Raw genomic sequence first — 26768 nt, 5'->3', positions numbered from 1 at the left:
TTAAGTTTCTCTGAAGTGTTAAAGTTAAAATGACAGGAACCAGGAATTGGGTAAATTGGCTTGGCAGATTTTCATTACCAAGGCAGAGAGCTCGAGTCATGGAATTCCTTGACGCAATAATCAAATTAAGGAATATTTAGTAAATGGTCACATTGTATGTTTTTGATTTGATTTATTATTGTCACATGTATTAACATACAGTGAAAAGTATTGTTTCTTGTGTGCGATACAGACAAAGCATACCATTTATAGAGAAGGAAAGGAGAGAGTGCAGAATGTAGTGTTACAGTCATAGCTAGGGTGTAGAGAAAGGTCAACTTAATGCAGGGTAAGTCCAATCAAAAGTCTGATGGCAGCAGGGAAGAAGCTGTTCTTGAGATGGTTGGTACGTGACTTCAGACTTTTGTATCTTTTTCCTGACGGAAGAAGGTGGAAGAGAGAATGTCCATGGTGTGTAGGGTCCTCAATTATGCTGGCTGCTTTGCCGAGGCAGCAGGAAGTGTAGACAGAGTTAATGGATGGGAGGCTGGTTTGCATGGTGGATTGGGTACATTCACGACCTTTTGTAGTTCCTTGTGATCTTGGGCAGAGCAGGAGCCATACCAAGCAGTGATACAACCAGAAAGAATGCTTTCTGTGGTGCATCTGTAAAAGCTGGTGAGAGTCGTAGCTGAAATGCCAAATTTCCTTAGTCTTCTGAGAAAGTAGAGGCGTTGATGGGCTTTCTTAACTATAGTGTCGGCATGGGGGGACCAAGACAGGTTGTTGGTGATCTGGACACCTAAAAACCTGAAGCTCTTCACCCTTTCTACTTCGTCCCCGTTGATGTAGACAGGGGCATGTTCTCCTTTCCACTTCCTGAAGTCAATTTTGATTTGATTTGATTTGTATGTCTAGAATTGTTGATTAGATTAATTGATATTTTAACAAATTTAAATTAGCTGTGGTGTTTGACTGCAACAATAGCTCAATAGCCCATTTTAGAAAATAAAAATATAGAAGATAGGAGCAGGAGGAGGCCATTTAGTCCTTTGAGCCAGCATTACGATCATAGTTGATCATCCAACTCAATAGCCTAATCCTGCTTTTTCCTCACAACCTTTGATCCCATTCAGCCCAAGTGCTTTATCCAGCCGCTTCATTTGACATGAGATTTTGTTTGTTGCAGCGTATCTGGGGTTTCTGTGGATGTTGCTGTTGGTTGCTTATGGTCAGCGTGACCCGAATTCCTATTATCTAAATAAAGCCATTGAAAACAGCTTCACCAGTGGTTTCGATGACATCTTGGGTTACAGCGATTTCTTCAAATGGGCAAACAGTACCCTTATCACAAATTTATTCGGCTTCTACCCAGGTGAGGCAAACATTTACATGTTCCAAACTGTGGAAACATTGATCTTTTATTTCTTGCCTGTGGTGAATAGAAAGACTAAAGTTATTAAAACTCTTGCTGCCTGAATTATACCAAGATGTGGAGATGCCGGCATTGGACTGGGGTGGGCACAGTAAGCAATCTCACTACAGCAGGTTAAAGTCCAACAGGACTCATCTGATGAAAGAGCAGCACTCTGAAAGCTCGTAATTCCAAATAAATCTGTTAGACTTTAACCTGGTGTTGTGAGACTGCTTACTGAATTATACCACACAGCACCAAATTGTCGAATGCCATTCATAACAATAATGGAGGACGAAGGAGCATTGCTCCGAAAGCTTATGGTATTTGCTACCAAATAAACCTGTTGGACTTTAACCTGGTGTTGTGAGACTTCTTACATTGGTATTTCACACATGGTCCTGATTATAATTAACATGTTAAGAAGCAAATAAGGTGTTGGAGAACCCTACTTGAATCCTGCCTGAGCATTCCCCTGCTCGGATGGAATTCCACATTGGCCCAAAGCCTAGACCACCCCCCACTCCAGGTCAGGTACCCCACAGCATGTGCCGCCTCATGGAAATTTCCTCCGTGCCTTTTTCCACCGCACGGAGGTGTTTCCTGTATGGGCTGCTGCTGCACACTTTCCACTACCGCGTCCTCACCTGTCGCCCGGATACACCTTGGCGGGCCTTGTTGCCACCGGGCGGCGGAGGTCCCCAGTGGAAGTCCCTCTACAGAGGGATCTCCCCCAATTATCTTGGGGACCTGGGGTGGAGGGTGTTGCATGCAGCAGTTCCGTGCAACCATAGGTTCTATAGGTTCACAGGCTCCCATGCTTGCCCCTTCTGTGGCCTTGTGGAGTCCGTGGACCATGTCTACGTTTCGTGTCTTAGGTTGCACTCCCTTTTTGTTTTCCTGAAAAACCTCTTATTGATGTTTTGTTTGCACTTTAGTCCCACGCTCCTGATCTACGGACACCTGGTGTGGAGAGGGGCGGGTCGAGATGGCGACCTCCTCGTGAACCTGCTCCTGGGCCTGGCAAGACGTGCCATTAACAGGTCCAGGCAGCGGGCGATCGATGGGGTCATCCATCCTGACTGTCTGCCCTTCTACCCCAGCTACATTCGCGGCCAGGTGTCCCTGGAGAGGGAGCATGCGGTGTCCATGGGCGCAGTTGACGCTTTCCGCGCCCGTTGGGCACCGCAGCGGCTGGGGTGCATTATAAACCCCAATTACCACATTATGATTTAATGTTTTAAGTTTCCTTTGTACTTGGATTTTGTTCGGGCTGTTCCCCCTCCTTTTGGGGAGCTGCCCCTCTTACTTTGTCCCTAAGTTAATTTGAGTTCGTTTATTTGTTTGATATAAAAGAGGAGAACCCTACTTGATATAGCTGTGGTTTTGTGCAATTTGATAAACTGGATTTAAATGAAGAAAAGCTGTTTTTTGGTTTAATTGTTATCTTGCCACTCATATAAAATTGAATGTGAAGGCAAAGTTTCCATTTTACAGCCTAATCATTGCTACAAACTGCTCAGTTTGACCTTTTTTAATGTTTGTTTACACCACGCTTTCATTGTGAAGCAACATTGCATATGTTTTATACTGTACAGTGAAGATTGGAAAATGAAATCACAAACCACAAACTAACCTTTCAGAATATACAAACAAATTGTAACACAACTCAAGTTTGATGCTCGAGGGTAGAACAAGTCATGGTCATAACTATTGGGCTGAAGAAGAAAGATAAGCTAGACTTGGCCATTTTCCTTAGCAACAGATGTACCTCCTTTTTGCCACGCAGTTTAGTGATGATAATATGGATGTAGTGAAGTTTGTGATGTGGAGGCCTCAATCTTTACTGGGATGAGATGTCCAAGTGGGTAGGGTAGGGAAGGGCTAACGGGAGAGGTGTTATTATCTCCATGCCACATGCTTGTTTTCTTTCCCAACAAGATCCTTGCCCAGAAGGTCAGAACATGACACACGGCACGGTGGCACAGTGGTTAGCACCGCTGTCTTACAGCGCCAGGGACCCAGGTTCGATTCCTGGCTTGGGTCACTGTTTGTGTGGAGTTTGCACATTCTCTCCATGTCAGCGTGGGGTTTTCTCCGGGTGCTCCAGTTTCCTCCCACACCCAAAGATGTGCGGGATAGGTGGATTGGCCATGCTAAATTGCCCCTTAGTGTCAGGGGGACAAGCTAGGGTAATGGGGTTATGGGGATAGGGCCTGGGTGGGGGCAGACTCGATGGGCCGAATGGCCTCTTTCTGCACTGTAGGATTCTACAATTCTATGATTCTACGATGATCAGGGAGACAGATCGGGGTCTGAGATGGAAAGGGAGGTGACTGAGATAGAAGTGGTCTTATCACAGGCAGGGGTGTTAAATTGTTAGAGGGGTGGATTAATGATTACAGTCCGGGGCTCAAATAGCTGGGGATTTCTCAACTGTTGGCAGTATAGCAGGTTATCTTAAGGGGCTGGGAGAAACACTTCTGCTCCTTCTGGCCACAAACAGTTCCGGGAAAATACTTAGCCCTTCCATGCAGTAGCCTTTGCCCCCATTTAGCTGCCAGACTTTCTAAGCCCCGTGAGACTCACCTGGCAAGGATAAAACCTGGATGAGAAATACACTGTGAGCCATGGAACCTCTTTAAAATATTCAATGAGCAGCCTGGCTCCTGGGAGTGGGTTGGTAGTCTAGCACTAACCTCACCCCCTGTCCCACCTCCTCTGCAACCTGAAGTGATTGGTTTCCAATCAGATTGGGTTTGGATTTGAGATTTTTAAAACTTTAACATCTCACCTGTTCTTGGGGTTTTAAATTCTCCACAAATTCTCTGTCTGACGGCCCACTCCACCTAATTTGAAACGGCCTGTACAGAGAAAAGCAAGGCAAATCATGCAAGGTATGGTAAAACTATTTTTTTTGGGAAGAAACCATAAAATTAGCTAGCAATTAGACAGGTATTTGTTTTGAATTGCAGGGTTTGTCACTGATGGCAACTCTAAGCTGGTTGGGTCCGCCCGCATTCGCCAACTGAGGGTAAAGAACAATATTTGTCAGATACCGAGAAAACTGAAGAGTTCTATTGAAGAATGCCACGCTCAGTATTCCTTGCATAATGAAGACCTCTCTGACTACAGTCTCCAATGGAATGTGACAGCGTCTCAGAATTCCTCAGATCTGGAACACGTCTGGCAATACAGGAGCCAAACTGAGTTGCGTAGCTATCCCATCTGGGGCAAACTTGCCATGTATAGAGGGGGCGGCTACATTGCAGAGTTGGGTACAGATGCACAGAGTGCTTACAGGTAACTGGCTTCAGCTGATGGTTTCGAATGGGGAAGCGATGGCCTAGTGGTATTATCACTAGACTGTTAATGCAGAAACTCAGCTAATGTTCTGGGGACCCGGCTTCGAATCTCACCATGGCAGATGGTGGAATTTGAATTCAATAAAAAATATCTGGAATTAAGAATCTATTGATAACCATGAAACCTCTGCCGATTGTCGGAAAAACCCACCTGGTTCACTAATATCTTTTAAGAAAGGAAATCTGCCGCCCTTACCCGATCTGCCCCCAATGTGACTCCAGAACCACAGCAATGTGGTTCATTCTCTCAACTGCCCCCCTCAGGCAACTAGGGATGGGCAATAAATGCTGACCAGCCAGCAATGCCCACGTCTCATGAATAAATAAAAAAATCATTGCCATTCCTCAGAAGATCTTTGCCTATATTTTCCAGTCAAATCTGTGTTTCTCTGCTGGGTGAAACACGTTTTACACATCATATAAAATAATGAACCACTCAGGGAGTGCAATGGTTCAAGAAGGCAGCTCACCACCAGCTCATCAAGGATAATTAGGGATAGGCAATAAATGCTGGCCTAGTCAATGACACCCACATCCCATAAATGAACTACAAGAATCAGTTAACAGGGAGAATCATAGAATCCCTATGGTGCAGAAGGAGGCCATTTGGCCCAGCGAGTCTGCACTGACTCTTGACATAGCATCTTACCCCGGGGTCCCTGGCACTGTGAGACAGCAGTGCTAACTAACCACGATGCCACTGTGATACTCACACATTAATTTTTTAAAATTTATTCATGGGACATGGACGTCGCTGGCTGGCCAGCATTTATCGCCCATCCCTAGTTGCCTGAGAGCAGTTGAAAGTCAAACGCATTGCTGTGGCTCTGGAGTCACATGTAGGCCGGACCAAGCAGATTTCCTTCCCTAAAGGACATTAGTGAACCAGATGGGCTTTTTTGACAATCGACAATGGTTTCATGATCATCAGTAGATTGTGAATTCCATATTTTTTTTAGTGAATTCAAATTTCACCATCTGCCGTGTCAGGATTTGAACCCAGGTCCCCAGAACATTAGCTGAGTTTCTGTATTAATAGTCAAGCGATAATACCACTAGGCCATTGCCTCCCCCAACATTTCATGGTCATATGAAGGCAATTATGCTTCTGTTGGTTTTTATTAATTTGGTGTGTTTTTTTCCTTCATTCAAATTAAGTATCCGCTGAAGCACTGTGCAATATTTCCTGTTTGAAAGGTTAGGTAGATGATGTGTGATAAAACTCCCGCCAAAAGTGCCTGAGGATCCATTGTTGACAAGTGCCATAAATAGGTAACACTTGTGCAGAATGATGTAATTTGACCTGCCCTCTAATTTTAATTCCCTTCCTCCCAACCCAGCCCTCATCAAAGCTCCTTTCCTTCAATCCAATCCGCCCCACTCCAAAGCAGCCTGTAGTTTCAGAGTAGCTATTTTGTTGAAGAAAATCAACCATTTTTTAGTTCAATCTGTACAGTTCTGAAATGAATTTCTTTGTTTTCCTTTCTTTATCTGGAACTTTTACCGATACTGAGTGCTGCGTTATCACCATAGAATAGAATCATAGAATCCCTACAGTGCAGAAAGAGGCCATTTGGCCCATCGAGTCTGCACCGACTCTCCAAAAGAGCATCTGATCCAAGCCCTCCCCTCTGCCTTACCTCCAAAACCCCGTGCATTCACAATGGCTAACCCACCCAACCAACACATCTTTGGACTGTGGGAGGAAACCGGAGCACCTGAAGGAAATCCACGCAGGCATGGGGAGAATGTGCAGACTCCGCACAGACTGTCACCGGTGGCACAGTGGTTAGCACTGTTGCCTCACAGCCCCAGGGATCTGGGTTCAAATCCCGGCTTGGGTCACTGTCTATGCGGAATCTGTATGTTCTCCCCGTGTCTGCAGTGGGCTTACTCCAGTTGCTCCGGTTTCCTCCCACAGTCTGGAAGATGTGCAGGTTAGGTGCATTGGCCATGCTAAATTCTCCCTCAGGGTACCCGAACAGGTGCCGGAGTGTGACGACTGGGGAATTTTCGCAGTAACTTAATTGCAGTGTTAATGTAAGCCTACTTGTGACACTAATAAATAAAGTTAAAACTTAAACCCAGGGCCGGAATTGACCCGAGTCCCTGGCGCTGTGAGATAGCGGTATTAACCACTGTGCCACCATGCTGCCCGTTTCCTCCTATGATGTCATCCCCAATGACATCACGTAATTGTTCTCCAATGCCACCTCTGACTATCATCTCTGCTGGATGTAAATGATCCCGTGGCACTGTTTAAAGAAGACTAGGATAGTTCTTCCCATTGTCCAAGCCAAAATCTAACCCTCAAGCAACCAGCAAATGTTTTCCCTTGGATGTTTCTTTTTGTGTCTTCATAGTATTATTAGCGTTTTCTTACTAGCAGCTCTCCAGCTGAACAGGGGGACTTTTAAGCGAACAATTACGTGATGTCATTGGGGATGATATCATAGGACGAAACGGGTGGCACAGTGGTTAGCACTGCTGCCCCACAGCTCCAGGAACCCGGGTTCGATTCCCGGCTTGGGTCACTGTGTGGAGTCTGCACATTCTCCCCGTGTCTGCATGGGTTTCCTCCGGGTGGTCCAGTTTCCTCCCACACTCCAAAGATGTGCGGGTTCGGTGGATTGGCCATGATAAATTGCCCCTTAATGTCAAGGGATTAGCTAGGGTAAATGTATGGGGATAGGGCCTGGGTTGGATTGTGGTTGATGCAGACTCGATGGGCTGAATGGCCTCCTTCTGCACTGTAGGATTCTATGAGATGACATCATCAGCTGTTTATGCAGGCAAACTGGCAATGTAACAATTCAGTCAATAGTGTTCACATTTCCTGAATAAAACTCTTATTTTTGTTTAACCTCCATGGCCTCTTAATTAGCCGTTCAGGTCCCACTGCCGCTGCCAGCAAGGACAGAGAACTTGGCCATCAGCCACATTTCTGTTCACTGCAGCAGGACCGGAGAATCTCATCGATGTGAATGGCTGGAGGCTTCACATTTGTGAGTAGCCCAGTCACTGTCTGTGCAGACTCTGCACGTTCTCCCCATGTCTGTGTGGGTTTCCTCCAGGTGCTTTGGTTTCCTCCCACATTCTGAAAGATGTGCTGGTTAGGTACATTGACCCGAATAGACGCCGGACTGTGACAACTGGGGGAATTTCACAGTAACTTCATTGCAGTGTTAATGTAACCCTTACTTGTGACTAATAATAAATAAACGTTTTAAACTTTAAACAGTATGTTCCCAACCTTTTGAGTTTGTGATTGTTGACCAACTCATGGAGATTAAATGCCTTGATTGCTCAGGATCAGTTAGTTATTGTGTAGTATGTGGTGGCACGGTGGCACAGTGGTTAGCACTGCTGCCTCACAGCGCCAGGGGCCCAGGTTTGATTCCCGGCTTGGGTCACTGTGTGTGCAGAGTCTGCACGTTCTCCTCGTGTCTGTGAGGGTTTCCTCCGGGTGCTCCAGTTTCCTCCCACAGTCCAAAGGACATGCTGGTTAGGTGCATTGGCCATGCTAAATGCTTCCTCTGTTTATCTGAACAGGCCCCAGTGTGTGGCAACTTGGGGATTTTCACAGTAACTTAACTGCTGTGTTAATGTAAGCCTACTTGTGACACTAATAAATAAATTTAAACAATTGCCAGCTTTGTAGAAAAGAAACTTGATGGACCTTGGCCTTTTCTCATCTCGCAATTCAAAGTTCCTGTGAAGTGATGGGCTTGAAGTGTGAGATTTCCAAGTTATGGTATTGAGCTAAGCACTGAGGTGAAGAATATTCTGTTTCGTAATCATTTTCCGTTGTCAGGTCCGATTTGCAAGCTTTTTGTTTTTTTCCAATTTCTTCCATTTTCTCATTGGGGCCGGAATTCTCCCGCATCACCCGCCATGGGAATTGTAGCGGGCGGGTGGCAGACCGTGCAAAAGGCCCATTGACCTCGGGTGGGATTCTCCGGTTTGGAGGTGAGCGCGGCCGGAGAATCCCACCCATTGTGTTCCGATCAGTGGTCTTTTTTTAAGTTTTTGATTTATTTAACTCTACTTCCATTAATCTTACATTCCTTTCCTTTACATTTCCTACTGGGGTCGTATTTTACACCGTCAAACAATTATTTCTCTGTGTTTTTTCCCTTTCCCTGATTCTTTTAAAATGCTAATTTATCTACGCCTCTCCAGCTTTGAGGAACTTTGTGACTTGTTGGCTTGTCTATTCTCTCCAAAGATGCAGACTGCTGTGTTTCTAGAATGAATGGCCCTTCTAGCCCAAGGAGTGTAAATTATTGTGGGCGGGAGGTGTAACAAGCAGAGCCAATTCATGATGCGTAAATTAACATATACCTTTCTCCTCTATTCTACAGAGTTCTTCAATATCTGTTTGACAATACTTGGCTGGACACCTACACGCGAGCCATTTTTGTGGAATTCACTGTCTATAATGCAAATGTGAATCTTTTCTGTATTGCCACGCTAATATTAGAAAGTAATGCTGTAGGTAAGACTAGAGGCCTGACATTACTAAGGCACTGTTATCTTATTGAACAGTCATCAGCACCAAATATTCACAGCACGACTGTCAAACATTATTACAAATCACTCCATGTGGCTCTGCAATATAAATTAGTCATGAATTTACAGTTGCCTCCAGCTGCATCTTCTAGTTATTCTTCAAATGGTCAAATGGGATGAAGGAATACAATATAAAGGGAAAGACTCTTAGTACTGTGGAGGATCAGAAGGACCTTGGGGTCCGGGTCCATAGGACTCTAAAATCGGCCCCGCAGGTGGAGGAAGTGGTTAAGAAGGCGTATGGTGTGCTGGCCTTTATCAATCGAGGGATTGAGTTTAGGAGTCCGGGGATAATGATGCAGCTATATAAGACCCTCGTCAGACCCCACTTGGAGTACTGTGCTCAGTTCTGGTTGCCTCATTACAGGAAGGATGATGGAAAAGATTGAAAGGGTGCAGAGGCGATTTACAAGGATGTTGCCTGGATTGAGTGGCATGCCTTATGAGGATAGGCTGAGGGAGCTCGGTCTTTTCTCCTTGGAGAGACATAGGATGAGAGGAGACCTAATAGAGGTATATAAGAGGGTTGAGAGGCATAGATTGGGTGGACTCTCAGAGGCTTTTTCCCAGGGTGGAAGTGGCTGCTATGAGAGGACACAGGTTTAAGGTGCTGGGGGGTAGGTACAGGGGAAATGTTAGGGGGAAGTTTTTCACACAGAGGATGGTGGGCGAGTGGAATCGGCTGCCGTCAGTGGTGGTGGAAGCAAACTCAATAGGGTCTTTTAAGAAACTCCTGGATGAGTACATGGGACTTAATAGGATGGAGGGTCATAGATAGGCCTAAAAGGTAGGGATATGTTCGGCACAACTTGTGGGGCCGAAGGGCCTGTTTTGTGCTGTAGTTTTCTATGTTTCTATGCTTCTAATTTGCAAAAAAACGCTTTACCGGTAGTTTAAAACGCCGTGTCTCCCTGTCACCCACATCTCTCACTAATATAAACTGCTCGAGCTGTAGTTTCATCAGCACAATAGATCAATTTTTTATTGTGGGTCCAAAGTTCTGCTGTCAGAGTAGTGCAGAGTTTGGTTTCACGGGGGAGATATAAATGACATCCCGTAGGGATCAGTGTTGCTATCTTTATTAATATAGGTATTTGGGAAGTGGTCTATAATTTGTACAAGTGTTAGTGCTGGCTGGAGGCAAGGGGACAGAGACAGATCCCAAACTTACTCAGCCAGAACAGGAATTAAACCTGTGATGTTACTATTATTCTGAACCACGTGCTAGCCATCCAGCCAACTGAGCTCAACAGCCCCCACGTGTGAGTCATAACCAGACTAATAAAGTAAATCAGATATGGGGCTGTATTCATTGGTTTGATCAATTTAAGATGAGACACACCCTTTCATCCTAGTTAGACTCATTTAGAATACTGGTGCATAATTTCCACTCAGTCACCTTGGCTTTCTCAAGACGATTTGCCTGATATCAGGGTGACCAGTGCAAAAGATCTCTGAATTTTAAGGTCAAATTATGTTCAACTACAAATCACATTTCCGCAATCTTTTTGCACGAGTTTAGGAAGCATCAAACTAGTAGCCGGCCGACCCACAAAACAACCTATGTCTCCAGATCCAAGGAGTTGCCACTAATTGCATTCATTTTCAGGGCTTCCAGGCTCTTAAAGCTGAGCTGGCTCGTTCAGGCACACAGACACAAATAGGCACAATTTAAAAGCTTTTGGATGTAATTTAATTTAATTTACTCAGAAACTGACTGCATTACCCCCAATGTAACTAGTAAATGGATTCAATATTTTTTTAAAAAGTAATTTCCAGTGTTTCATAATGAGCTCACTCACAAGAGGTGGATTAACAGCACCTCCTGTGCTGGGCAGCATGATGGCACAGTGGTTAGCACTGTTGCTCACAGCGCCAGGGATCTGGGTTCAAATCCTGGCTTGGGTCACTGTCTCTGCGGAATCTATATGTTCTCCCCGTGTCTGCAGTGGGCTTACTCCTGTTGCTCCGGTTTCCTCCCACAGTCTGAAAGACGTGCTGGTTAGGTGCTTTGGTCAATACTCCCTCAGTGTACCCGAACAGGCGCCAGAGTGTGGCAACTGGGGGATTTTCACAGTAACTTCAAGCCTACTTGTGACACTAATAAAACTAATCACTGGTGAAAAATACTGATTTTTCTTTGTGATAAACTCATTTTCAGTTGCATCAATCAAACTGTGCCAAGTTAACATTTGTAAATCTATTAACAAATATTTCTTAAAAGAATTCTTAAAAATTATTTCTTTAAAACACTGCTCGATTGCCCTGGTTCAAGGCAGATTTTGTATTCTGTGATCTGCTAATTACTTTGAATGGAAATTCAAGGAGAAAGACATTTCTCAAAAATATTGCCATTAAAAATAGTTTACAGACGCACTGGGTCAGAAAATCCACAGGCAGATTTGTTTTTGTTTTGTTGTATATTCAGTTGAAAGCTTGAAACTAATTGGATTAGAATTAATGTTATGCTTTCAGTATGGAAAAATGGGAGACAAATGTAAGGGTGATGTGGTGGATTTGGGTAGACAAGCTATGCAAATGGCTTAGCCCCTGGTTTTTGGGCTGGTGTCTCTGGCTTTGAGTGTGGGTGATTCATGCTGGCCATGTGGGGTCCCAGCAATTTCCAGATCTGCAACCATAAAAAGAGACTGCCATCCGAGTCCATGTCTGTACCCCCTTGCACCCAACTGCACCACAATTGAAATGTTCATGGTCTGTCAAACTGACTTCTTGTACCTTTTGCAGGGGCCTTCTTTACACATGCTACTCTGCAAAGTATCCGTCTCTACCAGTACACAGATGGACTGCACATCTTTGTTGTTGCAGCTGAAGTGGTATATTTCCTCTTCCTCATCTATTACATGGTGATTCAGGTGAGTCTGCAGGTAGATCAACATTATTACAAACTATACAATCAGTGACGACTAACCAGTATTGAGAGACACAGTTCCCAGAAAATTTTTTCAGGTGAAGGTTCTGTCCTGAATTCTGACCCTCACACAAACATAACTGAAGATAACCAAAAATAATACTAAATGGGGTGAAGCAAAAAATAAGTGGCATTCACTATAATGTTAATTCTCGTTAATTCTCACATGATGTGGAGATGCTGGCGTTGGACTCACACTTACCTGACGAAGGAGCAGCGCTCCGAAAGCTAGTGGATTTTGCTACCAAATATATCTGTTGGACTTTAACCTGGTGTGATGTTTCACATGGTCATTGCTGTACTGGAGAGATAGGAATGACAATGCGTATAATCATGGGGAGGTACTGGTGTAGTGGTACTGTCACTGGACTCGCAATCCAGAGATCCAGGGCAAGTTCTGGGGACATGGGTTCAAATCCCACCATAGCAGATGGTGAAATCTGCATATGGAAAGGGAACAGCATAGGTAATTCTGGCATTAGATTGTTGTAAAATTGCAAACGTTAATGTCCTTTAAAGGAAGGGAAGTTACTGCCCATATTCAGCCGAGCCTACATATGACTCCAGTCAAACATTGCATGGTAAATTCTTAAAGCCTTCTGATGTGGCTTAGCAAATCACTCACTTGTAAAAACCATTGCTATTTGGGAAGAAGGCCCACCAGCACTTTGGACGGCATGATGGCACAGTCATTAGCACTGCTGCCTCACAACACCAGGGACCCGGGTTCAATTCCAGCTTTGGGTGACAGTCTGTGTGGAGTTTGCCCGTTCTCCCTCTGTCTGCATGGGTTTTCTCTGGGTGCTGCGGTTTCCTCCCACACTCCAAAGATGTGTGGGTTAGGTTGATTGGCCATGCTAAATTGTCCCTTAGTGTCAGGGGGATTAGCAGAGTAAATACGTGGGGTTACAGGTATAGGGCCTGGGTGGGATTGTGGTCAGTGCAGGCTCAATGGGCCCAATGGCCTTCTTCTGCACTGTAAGGATTCTATGATTAGTATAATAGAGATGATGTGGAGATGCCGGCGTTGGACTGAGGTAAACACAGTAACAGTTTTAACAACACCAGGTTAAAGTCCAACAGGTTTATTTGATAGCAAATACCATTCGCTTTCGGAGCGCTGCTCCTTCGTCAGATGGAGTGGAAATCTGCTCTCAAACAGAGCACAGAGAACAAAATCAAGTTACAGAATACTGATTAGACTGCAAATCTCTACAACCAACCAGTTCTTAAAGATACAGACAATGTGAGTGGAGGAAGGAGCATTAAGCACAGGTTAAAGAGATGTGTATTGTCTCCAGACGCTCCAGAGCGTTTGTCTGGAGACAATACCTTGCTATTTAACGGGACTTGCTGTGCATAAGTTAGCTAAGATTTAAAGTTTTAAAGTTTAAAAGTTTAAAATTTATTTATTAGTGTCACAAATAGGCTTATATTAACACTGCAATGAAGTTACTGTGAAAATCCCCTAACTGCGGCATTTCCCACATCACAGCAGTGACTATGCTTAATTATGAGTTGTTAATTGGCTGTCCTTTTTAGTTACAATTTATTTCATGTGTCTTTCCCAGGGAAAACTATTGAAGGAACAGAAATGGAATTATTTCAAAAGCAAATGGAACCTTTTGGAGACAGCCATTATAATGATCAGTTGGAGCGCACTTTCTGTATTCATCAAGAGAACCATTCTGGGAAAGCGAGACATTGAATACTATCACAATCACAGAAAAGGGTACTCTGTAGTTTAGTGTATATTGTTTACTTAAAAAGTAGTGGTTTTTAATTACTGTATTATACATTCTGGACACATGATTTTCCAGTATCAGCTTTGGAGGTCAGGTCATTGAGTATATTTAAGACAGAGATAGATAGGTTCTTGATTGGTCAGGGGATCAAAGGTTACTGGGGAAAAAGTGGGAAATTGGGATTGAGAAACGTGTCGGCCATGATTGAATGGTGGAGCAGACTCGATGGGCCGAATGGCCTAATTCTGCTCCTATATCTTATGGTCTTATGGTCTAATTGTTTCTCAAAAAAGCTGTAGAACATCAAACGTAATAATAACCCATGGACCTGACCATGCATTAAAACCATGGAGTGAATTGGCAATCAACAAAATAGATACAAAAGTAAGCACTGGAATGCAAATGTACAATAGTCTGACAAAATAATAGACACTGCAAAGCAATATCAGTATTAGTCATTAACTTTAAGATTCTAGTACCAGATATATGTGACTAAGGCACTGGTTTGTCATCTTGAGTGACTCACTTAGTCATGTAAACACAGTAAGATAGCAATAATATATACCTACATACTACTACTCCACAGGGTCTTCTGTCTTTTCTCTATCAACGATTTTCAAAGTCAATTTCCAGTTCCTCTTTCAAGATGGTAGTCAGCCTAAATCTCTCTCCCTCTCTCTGATTTTACCTCTCTTACCCATGTTCCAATGAAGGGAAGTATGAGGGAAAATGAATGAAGGATGCAAAGCAGAATCTTTCCATCCTGGACACAAATGCAACCACCAATATTGAAATAATTTAATTATTTACAGTAAAAGTCTGATCATTATCATCAAAATAAACTTAGCATATCCAAACTCAAAATGAGCCAGCTGTTTTCCGAACTATTAGTAAAATAACAGGAGGTGCCAAAAGGATATTTGTACTGATGAACGTTATTATTGAGGAGATGTTTAATCTCCATTTTGCTATGCTTCTTACAGGTTTGTGAGTTTCTATGAGACGGCAATGTCAGATGCAGTCATGGGGTATCTGATTGCCTTCCTGGTTCTGCTAGCAACCATCAAACTTTGGCATCTGCTGCGCCTTAACCCCAAGCTCAACATGATTACATCAACCTTAAGAAGAGCCTGGGGTGACATCTCAGGCTTTCTGACTGTCATTTTAATCATGTTTCTGGCCTATTCTATTGCAGTAAGTTCTTACTATTTGTGGAGCAATACGCCCAACATGTCATTAGTGTTTTTAAACTGAAGTTTAATAAACAGAGTGTATTTTTCCTCAACTTATTCTTTGAAAGTGTACACCTCAGAGACTTTTAGCCTGAGTTCAACTGAGTTTTGTGAAGTATGAAGAATTATAGGATCAGTCATCCTGGTCGGTTAGATCATTCTAAAACGTATTATTATTTGAACAAAGATAATTTCATTGATCTTTGTTTTAAATTTATATCCTCTGGTATTAGTTTTTTGAATCCCACCTTCCAGCCTCCATAAACATCAACTCATCTAAAACTCTGCATAGAATTCAGCAGAAGCTTTATCCCGAGTGGTGAGCGTGCAATAGTTCTGCAGTGGTTGGAGAGGAGACAGTAGCATTATGTCCCTGGACTAGTCATCCAGAGGAACAGGCTAACGTTCTGGGTGCTTGGGTTCAAAACCCACCATGGCAGGTGACGTACCACAGGCATCTGTGCTGGGTCCCCTGTTATTTGTCATTTATTTAAATGACATGGATGACTATGTGGGGGTAGGATTAGTAAGTTGCAGATGACACAAAGATTGGCTGGGTGGTTAACATTGAGGTTGAGTATCTTAAGGTACAGGATGGTCAAATGGGCAGATAAGTGGCAGATGGAACTTAACCCTGAAAAGTGTGAGGTGATGCACTTTGGAAGGGATAATTTGACAAGGAAGTATTCAATGAACGGCATGACACTAGGAAGTTCTGTGGAAGAAAGGGAGCTTGGTGTGTTTGTCTATGGATCTTTGAAGACAGAAGGGCATTGCCTTCATCATTCAAGGCATAGATTACAAAAGCAGGGAAGTCATGTTGAAGTTGTATAGAACTTTGGTGATGCCACAGGTATGTATGCAGTTCTGATTAACACATTATAGGAAGGATGTGATTGCACTGGAGGGGGTGCATTGGAGATTCACAGGGTGCTCACTGCGATGGAACATTTAAGATATTAAGAGAGGTTGGATAGGCTTGGGTTATTTTTGTTGGAGCAGAGAAGACAGGGGTGACCTTATCAAGGTGTACACGATTATATGGGGCTGTTCCCCTTAGCTGAAGGGTCAGTCACGAGGGGACACATCTTCAAGGTGAGGGGCAGGAGGCTAAGGGGGAATGTGAGGAAAAGCTTTTTTACCCAGAGGGTGGTGACGGTCTGGAATGCGCTGCCTGGGACTGTTGTCAAGGCAAGTTGCCTCACATCCTTTAAAATGTACCTGGATGAGCACTTGGCACATCATAACCTTCAAGGCTTTGGGCCAAGTGCCGGTAAATGGGATTAGGTGGTGGTGCAGACCCGATGGGCTGAAGGGCCTCTTCTGCACTCTATGATTCTGTGATTCTATATAAGTGACTTCAGAGAGTTTTTTCAGGAGTGGGCACAGAGGAAAATGGGATTGGGAAGGGGATTGTGGCTGTAGATGAAGAACCATACAGAGAAGACCTTATATGTCAGAGGGACAGTGGGAACAGCAAAGACACATGAGATGGCGAGGCCAAAGGGGTTGACAATGACTATGGGAAGGAGAGAATTAGGGAAGGAAGGCAGGCAGCTGAACTCTGTAAGAAAACTCTGAAGACATCATGGCAAAATGTTCATTTCTATTCCCCACCTGTTTGATTATTTGCAGAAATCTAGGATGCAGAAGGACATTGATTTAATTTTAATACATATTTTGTCTAGGGAGTTCTATCAACCTGAACCATTGTATTTTCAGGCTGTTTAATAGACTTCTGTAATTATCCTGTCAATGATGTGGAAACAGACATTGTTTTCAGGATCTGTTGAATATTCAATGTTGATAATTTCATGTCCAACATCAGTAATTAGAAGATTATTACTAATGCAACAGTATCTCTGCCCTACAGACAAATATAATGTTTGGCTGGAGTATGTCCTCCTATAAAACCATTTTTGATGCTGCAGAGACCATGGTCAGTCTTCAACTGGGGATCTTCAACTATGAAGAGGTACGGAAAGCAAAAGCTTGTTGCAAAAAGATCTCTGTTCAAAAAAATGAACTTGATTCTATCTAATCTATAATTGATTCATTTAAATCTGTTTCATTAGGATTCACGGTTTAATCTTGTTATATTGCAGGCATTGGAATAAGTAAGGTGTCTCATTTTTGTTAGTAGGTTATATTTAATGGTAGATTTATTTTAACAAAAAGATGGAAGGAAGCTAGAGTGAAACATGAGTGTCATTGTGCCACAGTGGCTAGCACTGCTGCCTCATAGCACCAAGAACCCGGGTTCAATTCCAGCGTTGGATGATAGTCTGTGTGGAGTTTGCACATTCTCCGTGTCTGCATAAGTTTCTTACGGGTCTCTGGTTTCCTCCCACAGTCCAAAGATGTGCAAGTTATGTTGATTGGCCATGCTAAATTGCCCCTTAGTATCAAGGGAATGGCAGGGTAAATACAGGGGGTTACAAGGATAGCACTTGGATGGAATTGTTGTTGGTGCAGACTCAAAGGGCCAAATGGCCTCCTTCTGCACTGTAAGGATTCTATGATTCTAACATAAACACGGACTGGTTGGGCCCAGTGGCCTTTTTCTGAGCCATATATCTAATGTAATCTTTTAAAATCTTTTTATAATTTGGTTTAACACCACACCTTGTGTTGTGCTAAATTCAAATAATCTAGAATGGCATTGTAATCCAGATTTGTATAATTACCTGACCCTAGAATTCAACTATCACAATTTAATTGTTGCAGAGTGAAAATTGCAATACAAAAGTGACAGTACAGCTTCACTTTTCACGTCACAGCTTTATAGTGGCAATAATATTCTTCGGACAACTTGTTTGAGAAAACTGTTTTAACTATCACTATTTTATACTTGCATGCAATTGCAATAACTGTTTTCACTTCTACACAAGTGTGGTTCTGGGTTCACTGCCACAATGATGACCCATTAATATCATCAAGTTATCTCCAGGCTCCAATAATAACGGAATCGATAATCAAATTGGATACAAGGGTAGGGGTTCGTGAGGTCCTCTGTCATCCAAGCTGAGCCTCAGACAGAATCAGTGCTTATCAGAATCGCATTCGTTTTGACCATTTTCACTAATAGTTCGGTTTTAACATTAAGTCAGTTCAGTCTATTTACACAATGGTTTGGATCAGATCTGAACTTATCTTTGTCTTTATCTGGTCAGATATTGGACTATAATCCAATTTTGGGTTCGTTTCTGATTGGTTCCTGCATCATCTTTATGACATTTGTCGTCCTGAACCTCTTCATTTCTGTCATACTTGTGGCATTTAGTGAGGAGCAGAAAAATTACAAGGTTCGTATTATAATTCTTTTTATTTATCTCTGTACAATGTTTCAATTACATGAAGAATTGAGTGAGTGGGGGAAAGTTCAAGGGAGACATGAGGGGCAAGTTTTTTACACAGAGAGTGGTATGTGTCTGGAATGCGCTGCCGGGGGTGGTGGTGGTGCGGGCAGATATGATAGGGGTGTTTAAGGGGCTTTTAGATAAGCACATGAATATGCAAGGAATAGAGGGACTTGGACCAAGGGCAGGCAGAAAGGATTAGTTTAATTTGTTCAGCACAACATCGTGGGCCGAAGGGCCTGTTCCTGTGCTGTACTGTTCTATGTTCTATGAAGACTTGACAGATTTTAATATATGAAGCTAAGTGAAATAATTAATTTTAATACATTAAAAATTTCAAAAACTTCAATTATTCAAAACTTTTACTTACAGTATATTGTTCGAACTAAATTGCTATGGGGTATTTATGCTTGTGTCAGGATTTATTTTTCCCAGTTTCCCTCTCCTTTCCTTAAGGGCCAGGTTTGACAACAATATACTGCTGTCTCTTTCACACAAGTAGTTATTCTGCATGTGTGAATGCATGATGTGGAGATGCCGGAGTTGGACTGGGGTGAACACAGTAAGAAGTCTCACAACACCAGGTTAAAGTCCAACAGGTTTATTTGGTAGCAAATACCATAAGCTTTCGGAGCGCTGCTCCTTCGTCAGATGGAGTGGAAATGTGCTCTCAAACAGGGCACAGAGACACAGAAATCAAGTTACAGAATACTGATTAGAATGCGCTTCCCTACAACCAGCCAGGTCTTAAAGGTACAGACAATGTGGGTGGAGGGAGCATTAAACACAAGTTAAAGAGATGTGTATTGTCTCCAGACAGAACAGCCTGCAAGTCCAGGGGGAAAGCTGTGGGGTTTACTGATAATGTGACATAAATCCAACATCCCGGTTTAGGCCGTCCTCATGTGTGCGGAACTTGGCTATCAGTTTCTGCTCAGCGACTCTGCGCTGTCGTGTGTCGTGAAGGCTGCCTTGGAGAACGCTTACCTGAAGATCCGAGGCTGAATGCCCGTGACTGCTGAAGTGGTCCCCCACAGGAAGAGAACAGTCTTGCCTGGTGATTGTCGAGCGGTGTTCATTCATCCGTTGTCGTAGCGTCTGCATGGTTTCCCCAATGTACCATGGCTCGGGACATCCTTTCCTGCAGTGTATCAGGTAGACAATGTTGGCCGAGTTGCAAGAGTAGGTACCGTGTACCTGGTAGATGGTGTTCTCATGTGAGATGATGGCATCCGTGTCGATGATCCGGCACGTCTTGCAGAGGTTGCTGTGGCAGGGTTGTGTGGTGTCGTGGTCACTGTTCTCCTGAAGGCTGGGTAGTTTGCTGCGGACAATGGTCTGTTTGAGGTTGCGCGGTTGTTTGAAGGCAAGAAGTGGGAGTGTGGAGATGGCCTTGGCGAGATGTTCATCTTCATCAATGACATGTTGAAGGCTCCGGAGGAGATGCCGTAGCTTCTCCGCTCCGGGGAAGTACTGGACGACGAAGGGTACTCTGTCCACCGTGTCCCGTGTTTGTCTTCTGAGGAGGTCAGTGCGGTTTTTCGCTGTGGCGCGTCGGAACTGTTGATCGATGAGTCGAGCGCCATATCCTGTTCTTATGAGGGCATCTTTCAGCGTCTGGAGGTGTCTGTTGCGATCCTCCTCATCCGAGCAGATCCTGTGTATTCGCTCGACAATCACCAGGCAAGACTGTTCTCTTCCTTTGGGGGAGCACTTCAGCAGTCACGGGCATTCAGCCTCGGATCTTCAGGTAAGCATTCTCCAAGGCGGCCTTCACGACACACGACAGCGCAGAGTCGCTGAGCAGAAACTGATAGCCAAGTTCCGCACACATGAGGACGGCCTAAACCGGAATGTTGGATTTATGTCACATTATCAGTAACCCCCACATCTTGCCCCCTGGACTTGCAGGCTGTTCTGTCTGGAGACAATACACGTCTCTTTAACTTGTGTTTAATGCTCCCTCCACCCACATTGTCTGTACCTTTAAGACCTGGCTGGCTGTAGGGATTCGCATTCTAATCAGTACTCTGTAACTTGATTTCTGTGTCTCTGTGCACTGTTTGAGAGCACATTTCCACTCCATCTGACGAAGGAGCAGCGCTCCGAAAGCTTATGGTATTTGCTGCCAAATAAACCTGTTGGACTTTAACCTGGTGTTGTGAGACTTCTTACTGTGTGTGAATGCAGTAAGAAGTTTAACAACACCAGGTTAAAGTCCAACAGGTTTATTTGGTAGCAAAAGCCACACAAGCTTTCGGAGCTCTAAGCCCCTTCTTCAGGTGAGTGGGAATTCTGTTCACAAACAGAGCTTATAAAGACACAGACTCAATTTACATGAATAATGGTTGGAATGCGAATACTTACAACTAATCAAGTCTTTAAGAAACAAAACAATGTGAGTGGAGAGAGCATCAAGACAGGCTAAAAAGATGTGTATTGTCTCCAGACAAGACAGCCAGTGAAACTCTGCAGGTCCACGCAACTGTGGGAGTTACAAATAGTGTGACATGAACCCAATATCCCGGTTGACAGTGCAGACAATGATAATTGGTCAGCTTGGATTTGATTTGATTTATTATTGTCACAATGGGATACAGTGAAAAATATTATTTCTTGTGCGTTATAGACAAAACATACCGTTCATAGAGTACATAGAGAAGGAAAGGAGAGAGTGCAGAATGTAGTGTCACAGACATAGCTCGGGTGCAGAAAAAGATCAGCTTCATATATGGTAGGTACATTCAAAAGTCTGATGGCAGCAGGACCAATTATCACTGTCTGCATTCACACACAGTAAGAAGCTGTTCTTGAGTCGGTTGGTACGTGACCTCAGACTTTTGTAAGTTTTTTGGGTGGCACGGTGGCACAGTGGTTAGCACTGTTGTCTCACAGCGCCAGGGACCCAGGTTTGGTTCCCGGCTTTCGTCACTGTTTGTGTGGAGTTTGCATGGGTCTGCATGGGTTTCCTCCGAGTGCTCCGGTTTCCTCCCACAGTCTGAAAGACGTGCTGGTTAGGTGCATTGGTCATGCTAAGTTCTCCCTCAGTGTCCCCAAACAGGTGCCAGTGTGTGGCAACTAAAGGATTTTCACAGTAACTTCACTGTAGTGTTAATGCAAGCCTACTTGTGACAATAACAAATAAATTTTGAACATTTTCCTGACAGAAGGTGGAAGAGAGAATGCCCAGGATACATAGGGTCCTTGATTATTCTAGCTGCTTTTCCGAAGCAGCAGGAAGTGTAGACAGCGTCAATGGATGGGAGTTGGTTTTCATGATGGACTGAGCTACATTCATAACCCTTGTGGTTTCTTGCGGTCTTGGTCAGGGCAGGAGTCATACCAAGCTGTCATACATCCAGAAAGGATGCTTTCTATGGTGGTTATCCATGGAGGGCTTCAGGGATGAGCCTGATCTCCCACTTAATTTGGACGATGCAACATACACCAATCTAAATGGCCAGACGCCAACACAAACTGCAGAGCATCTCTGTGCCTCTGGATACAACCCAGTTGGGTTTTGGTGACTGGCTCCATCTAGTAAAATTTGGCTGCAGTTCAAACTTGACAAGAATGTTGGTTTGGCATGGGTTTGGGGTTTAGTTACACAAGCAGAAGGAGCACTGAGATTTACAGAGTTTCCCAAACAGACAATCAAGTCAAATTTAAACAGGCAAAATTGAGTGATGTAACAAATAGTCATGACATACAAAATTGACATTCAAGAAAGAAGTAGCTGGAACATTTGGGTGGCATGGTGGCACAGGGGTTAGCACTGCTGTCTCACTGTGCCAGGGACCTGGTTCAATTCCGGCCTCGGGTCACTGTCTATGTGGAGATTGCATGTTCTCGCTGTGTCTGTGTGGGTTTCCTCCGGGTGCTCTGGTTTCCTCCCACAGTTCAAATTTGTACAGGTTAGGGATTAGCCAGATAAATATGTGGGGTTGTGGGAATCGGCCTGGGTAAGATACTTTCTCGGAGAGTTGGTGTAGATTCGATGGGCCGAATGGTCTTCTGCACTGTAGGATCCTATGATTAAGTCACACCTCAATGTGGCTGGGACAACATGACTGGAAGCCATCAATGTAAGATAATCCCCAAGAAATCCAATAGGGAATTCAGAAGAAAATTCTTCACCCAAACAGCGTTGAGTATGGAACTCACTATCACAAGGAGTAGTTGAAGTGAACAGTATGATGAACCTATGAGGGAAATGGGAATAGAGGGTTATGATGGTGGAACTGTGTGACATTAGTGTACCATTAAGAGATTTTTTAAATATCATGCTCCCTGCAGCTCACAGCCATAGCTGATGTCATTGACACCAGGTTGTCTACTAGAATCCCTTTTATTGCTCCTTCAGTGGTTTGAATGGGGGTTATTTATGTTTAACTTTGGGAATTAGTTTGATGACCCTGCATTGTCAGGAGGAAGAATGTTTGCAGGTCAGGTGACTGGAACTCTTTCATTTTCAGTTCTGACCTGCAGGTTTTAGTTTTAGAAGGGACATCAAGCTGGAAAGAAGTCTCTCTCTCTCGGGTTTTGGGAAATTCTATTGGTTAGCTGAAAGTCTTCCTGGAGTAGAAAATCTGCTGTTGGTGGCTTCACCGGAGTCTCTCCCTGGTGTTCTGGGAAGCTGTTCTGACTTCAAACTGTTCTGAGTGTATCAAGAGAACTGCAGTATTCATCCAAATGATTCAGTTCCAGTATCACGTGAGCATCAGTCTTTGCTGTGTTAAACCCATGGAAGGGTTTTGTCTAAAGGAAGTTTTTGTCTGATTGGAATATCTTAGCTATCTTTAAGGATTATACATTATCATGATTGTTTTATTTTTCTTTGTAATTGATAAAAATTATGGTTAATTTTCTTTCCATACATGTTAACTATGTTCTTAAATAAACTTTGTTTGATAAAAGCTCCCTCGTGGGTCATTTGAATCATACTTGAGGTGAAACATATCATGTTTATCCTAGCCAAATTCAAGGTGCAAACCCACTGATCCCGGCAGACTCCATAAAGCACTTTAGCGTTTCTGACCTGAACCATAACAACTGGATGATAAAAGATGGGAGGGGGTTTGACTGGAGCATAAGCACTGACATGGGCAGGTTGTGTTGAATGGTCTGTTACCATGCCATAGGTCTAATGTAACCTGTGTAAAAAGTATTTTTGGAAAATATTTGAATATCAGATGGGACATTAACCTTTTTCTTCCCTTTCAGGTGTCTGAAGAAGAAGAAATAGTTGACTTAATGCTGACAAAATTGTGCAGTTTTTTGGGGGTCAAAAATAAGAAGGGTTCCTCTCAGTCAGAACAGTGACCAAAGCAAACACATTGGATTGGAACCTAGCAGCTGATAGCAGTTCAAATTCTACAGTGTGTAATTTCTTCAATAATGAATAATTTAGTAGATTAATTTTAAGAATATCTATAAATGTAACTTGTCACAGTTGACGCACAAAGTAAACCCGGTTCCTCTGCATATTTGTTTTCTTGTATTGAATCAATGTGCCGAAATAAAATGTAATGAAAAGCATTCAATCATCCCGAGTCAACTTTCAGGTTCTTGCTTTCGTTGTGTCACGATATTTACATACTGACAGCATTCAGTACGGGAAACTAGGTACCAGGTTAGATTGGAACATAATCCTTTCTGCAGTGATCTTCAAATCCACTCCAGAATCTTCACTCCATTCTAAATTAGTTCTTGCCTGCCACGGGCGTGCCTGCCACGTATCTAGTCCAAAGATGTGCGGGTTAGGTTGATTGGCCAGGTTAAAAATTGCCCCTTAGAATCCTAAAATGCGTAGGTTAGAGGGATTAGCGGGTAAATATGTGGGGGTAGGGCTGGGTGGGATTGTGGTCAGTGCAGACTCGATGGGCTGAATGGCCTCCTTCTGCACTGTAGGGTTTCTATGATTCTATGATTCTAGAACACAAAGTAGTCCGTAGTTCCTCTCAAAAAGTGTTCGTGTGGGACATAGAAAAAGCTTGGGAACTTACATTTATCTAGTGCTTCTCCCAATCTCAGGACATCCCAAAGCACTCCACTATAGTTAGGAAAGCCCAACAAACCCTCTACTTCCTCAGAGGACTAAGGAAATTTGGCATGTCAGCTACGACTCTCACCAACTTTTACAAATGCCCCATAGAAAGCATTCTTTTTGGTTGTATCACAGGTTGGTATGGTTTTTGCTCTGCCCAAGACCACAAGAAACTACAAAAGGTCATGAATGTAGCCCAATCCATCTCGCAAACCAGCCTCCCACCCATTGACTGTCTACACTTCCCGCTGCCTTGGCAAAGCAGCCAGCATAATTAAGGACTGCACACACCCCGGACATTCTCTCTTCCACCTTCTTCCGTTGGGAAAAAGATACAAAAGGCTGAAGTCCTGTACCAACCGACTGGAGAACAGCTTCTTCCCTACTGCCATCAGACTTTTTGAATGGACCGACCTTGCATTAAGTTGATCTTTCTCTACACCCGAGCTATGACTGTAACACTACATTCTGCACTCTCTCGTTTCCTTCTCTATGAATGGTATGCTTTGACTGTATAGCGTGCAAGAAACAATACTTTTCACTGTATGCTAATACATATGACAATAATAAATCAAATCAAATCAAAATCAAAGTTCAAAGTCAATTCTGAGAAGTGGTATGGGATCTTTTACACCAAGTGTAAAACTTCTTTTGAACATCTCATCTAAGTTCCATCAAAATTCTGAGTTTTGCCCATTTTTATTATTTAGCGAGTTCAATTTCCCCAAGCCAAGTGATTGGCTTCTCATTTGCAAAGTTTAACTAGTCCACCACTTAGTCTATAGAGGGGACACTCCCCAGTAATGTGAAGCATTGTTTATGTCTTTCCACAAGTGCAGAGGGACTTTGTACTGAGGCCCTAGCGGTGGAGGTTGGCTGCAGAGGGGCCCTGAACCTGTTTAAAAAGGAACATTCTCACCATGATAGTTCAAAGCCTGCCATTTGACAGTTTGTTACAAGGAACTTGTCAGTGACTTCCCGTGTTTCCCATTCCTTGATCTATTTGCTGGTATATCTTGCTCAGGGAGGTTGCTCCATATGGGACGCTGAGATAGTGGGGCAAATTTTCACATTCTGCCCGCCACAGGAATCGACGTGGGCGAGGGGCGGACCATGGAAAGGTCCGTTGACCTCGGGCGGGATTTTACAGTTTCTGGGCAAGCGCAGTTGGAAAATCCCACCAAGTAGATGGATTAGCAGAGCATCATGGAATATTGAGGTGCAGCACGGATTATGGGTTTGTGTCAATCAGCAAATGGGCAGGGGGGTGGGGGAAACAAGGGAAGCGACGTTGAGGGAGGGTTCCAGTTATGATGTGGATTGTTGGATTCAACTGAGTGTCAACAAGATGTGTGTGTGGGATTACCGATACCAGGGAAGTGCACAGTACTCTGCTGCAGAGGATGGTAGGACAAGTGCTGAGGTCTGAGGTGTTGCAGCACTCAGATCCAGCAAAGTGTGGTGGTAGCAGCTTGTTTCTGGTTTTGACCTTTGCTGCTGTTTCCTTCAGATGTTCCTGAAAGGACAGAATCCTGTCAGGCGTCACTCCCTGGTATTTTGGCTTGGGATCATGTATTGGTTTCTGGCCATCCATTTCGATGTGCAATTATTTTTGGCATTGCTGTTGTGGAATCCACTGGTACGGTTTTAGAGAGATTCACCATGAGATGCCATGTGACATCACCTTTGTAATGTCTTTGATGAGAATCAGCTCCAGGGTGTATTCCCTGATCCCCAACATTCCCCTCCCGCTGAGTGACAGTTCCCTCCCAGGCCCTGTTCCATTCCCTTCCCGCTGCGTGAAATTTTTTAGGTGTCCAGGTCATCAACAACTTGTCCTGGTACCCCCCATGCCGACACTATAGTTAAGAAAGCCCACCAACACCTTTACTTTCTCAGAAGACTAAGGAAATTTGGCGTGTCAGCTACAACTCTCACCAACTTTTACAGAAGCACCATAGAAAGCATTCTTTCTGGTTGTATCACAGCTTGGTATGGCTCCTGCTCTGCCCAAGACCGCAAGGAACTACAAAAGGTTGTGAATGTAGCCCAATCCATCACGCAAACCAGCCTCCCATCCATTGACTCTGTCTACACTTCCCACTGCCTCGGCAAAGCAGCCAGCAT

At 43.8% G+C, this 26768-nt stretch overlaps 1 protein-coding gene across 1 annotated transcript in view; it reads left to right on the top strand.

The window, feature by feature from the left end:
- The window catches only part of LOC144492987 (polycystin-1-like protein 2), a 139521-nt gene extending 115555 nt beyond the window's left edge, over positions 1 to 23966 (top strand). Inside the window, exons 37-45 of the mRNA XM_078211742.1 lie at positions 1169 to 1354; positions 4369 to 4696; positions 9123 to 9256; positions 12076 to 12203; positions 13831 to 13991; positions 14988 to 15198; positions 17110 to 17211; positions 18410 to 18541; positions 23819 to 23966. Of these exons, the coding sequence (XP_078067868.1) occupies positions 1169 to 1354; positions 4369 to 4696; positions 9123 to 9256; positions 12076 to 12203; positions 13831 to 13991; positions 14988 to 15198; positions 17110 to 17211; positions 18410 to 18541; positions 23819 to 23917 (1481 nt within the window). The 3' untranslated portion in view covers positions 23918 to 23966. The remainder of the gene's footprint in view (positions 1 to 1168; positions 1355 to 4368; positions 4697 to 9122; positions 9257 to 12075; positions 12204 to 13830; positions 13992 to 14987; positions 15199 to 17109; positions 17212 to 18409; positions 18542 to 23818) is intronic.
- Positions 23967 to 26768: the final 2802 nt, after the last annotated feature.

Source organism: Mustelus asterias, chromosome 4 (genome assembly GCF_964213995.1).
Source record: "Mustelus asterias chromosome 4, sMusAst1.hap1.1, whole genome shotgun sequence".
Classification (NCBI taxonomy): Eukaryota; Metazoa; Chordata; class Chondrichthyes; order Carcharhiniformes; family Triakidae; genus Mustelus; species Mustelus asterias.
Note: the sequence above shows the minus strand (reverse complement) of the source record. Positions and strands in the feature narration are given on the sequence as shown.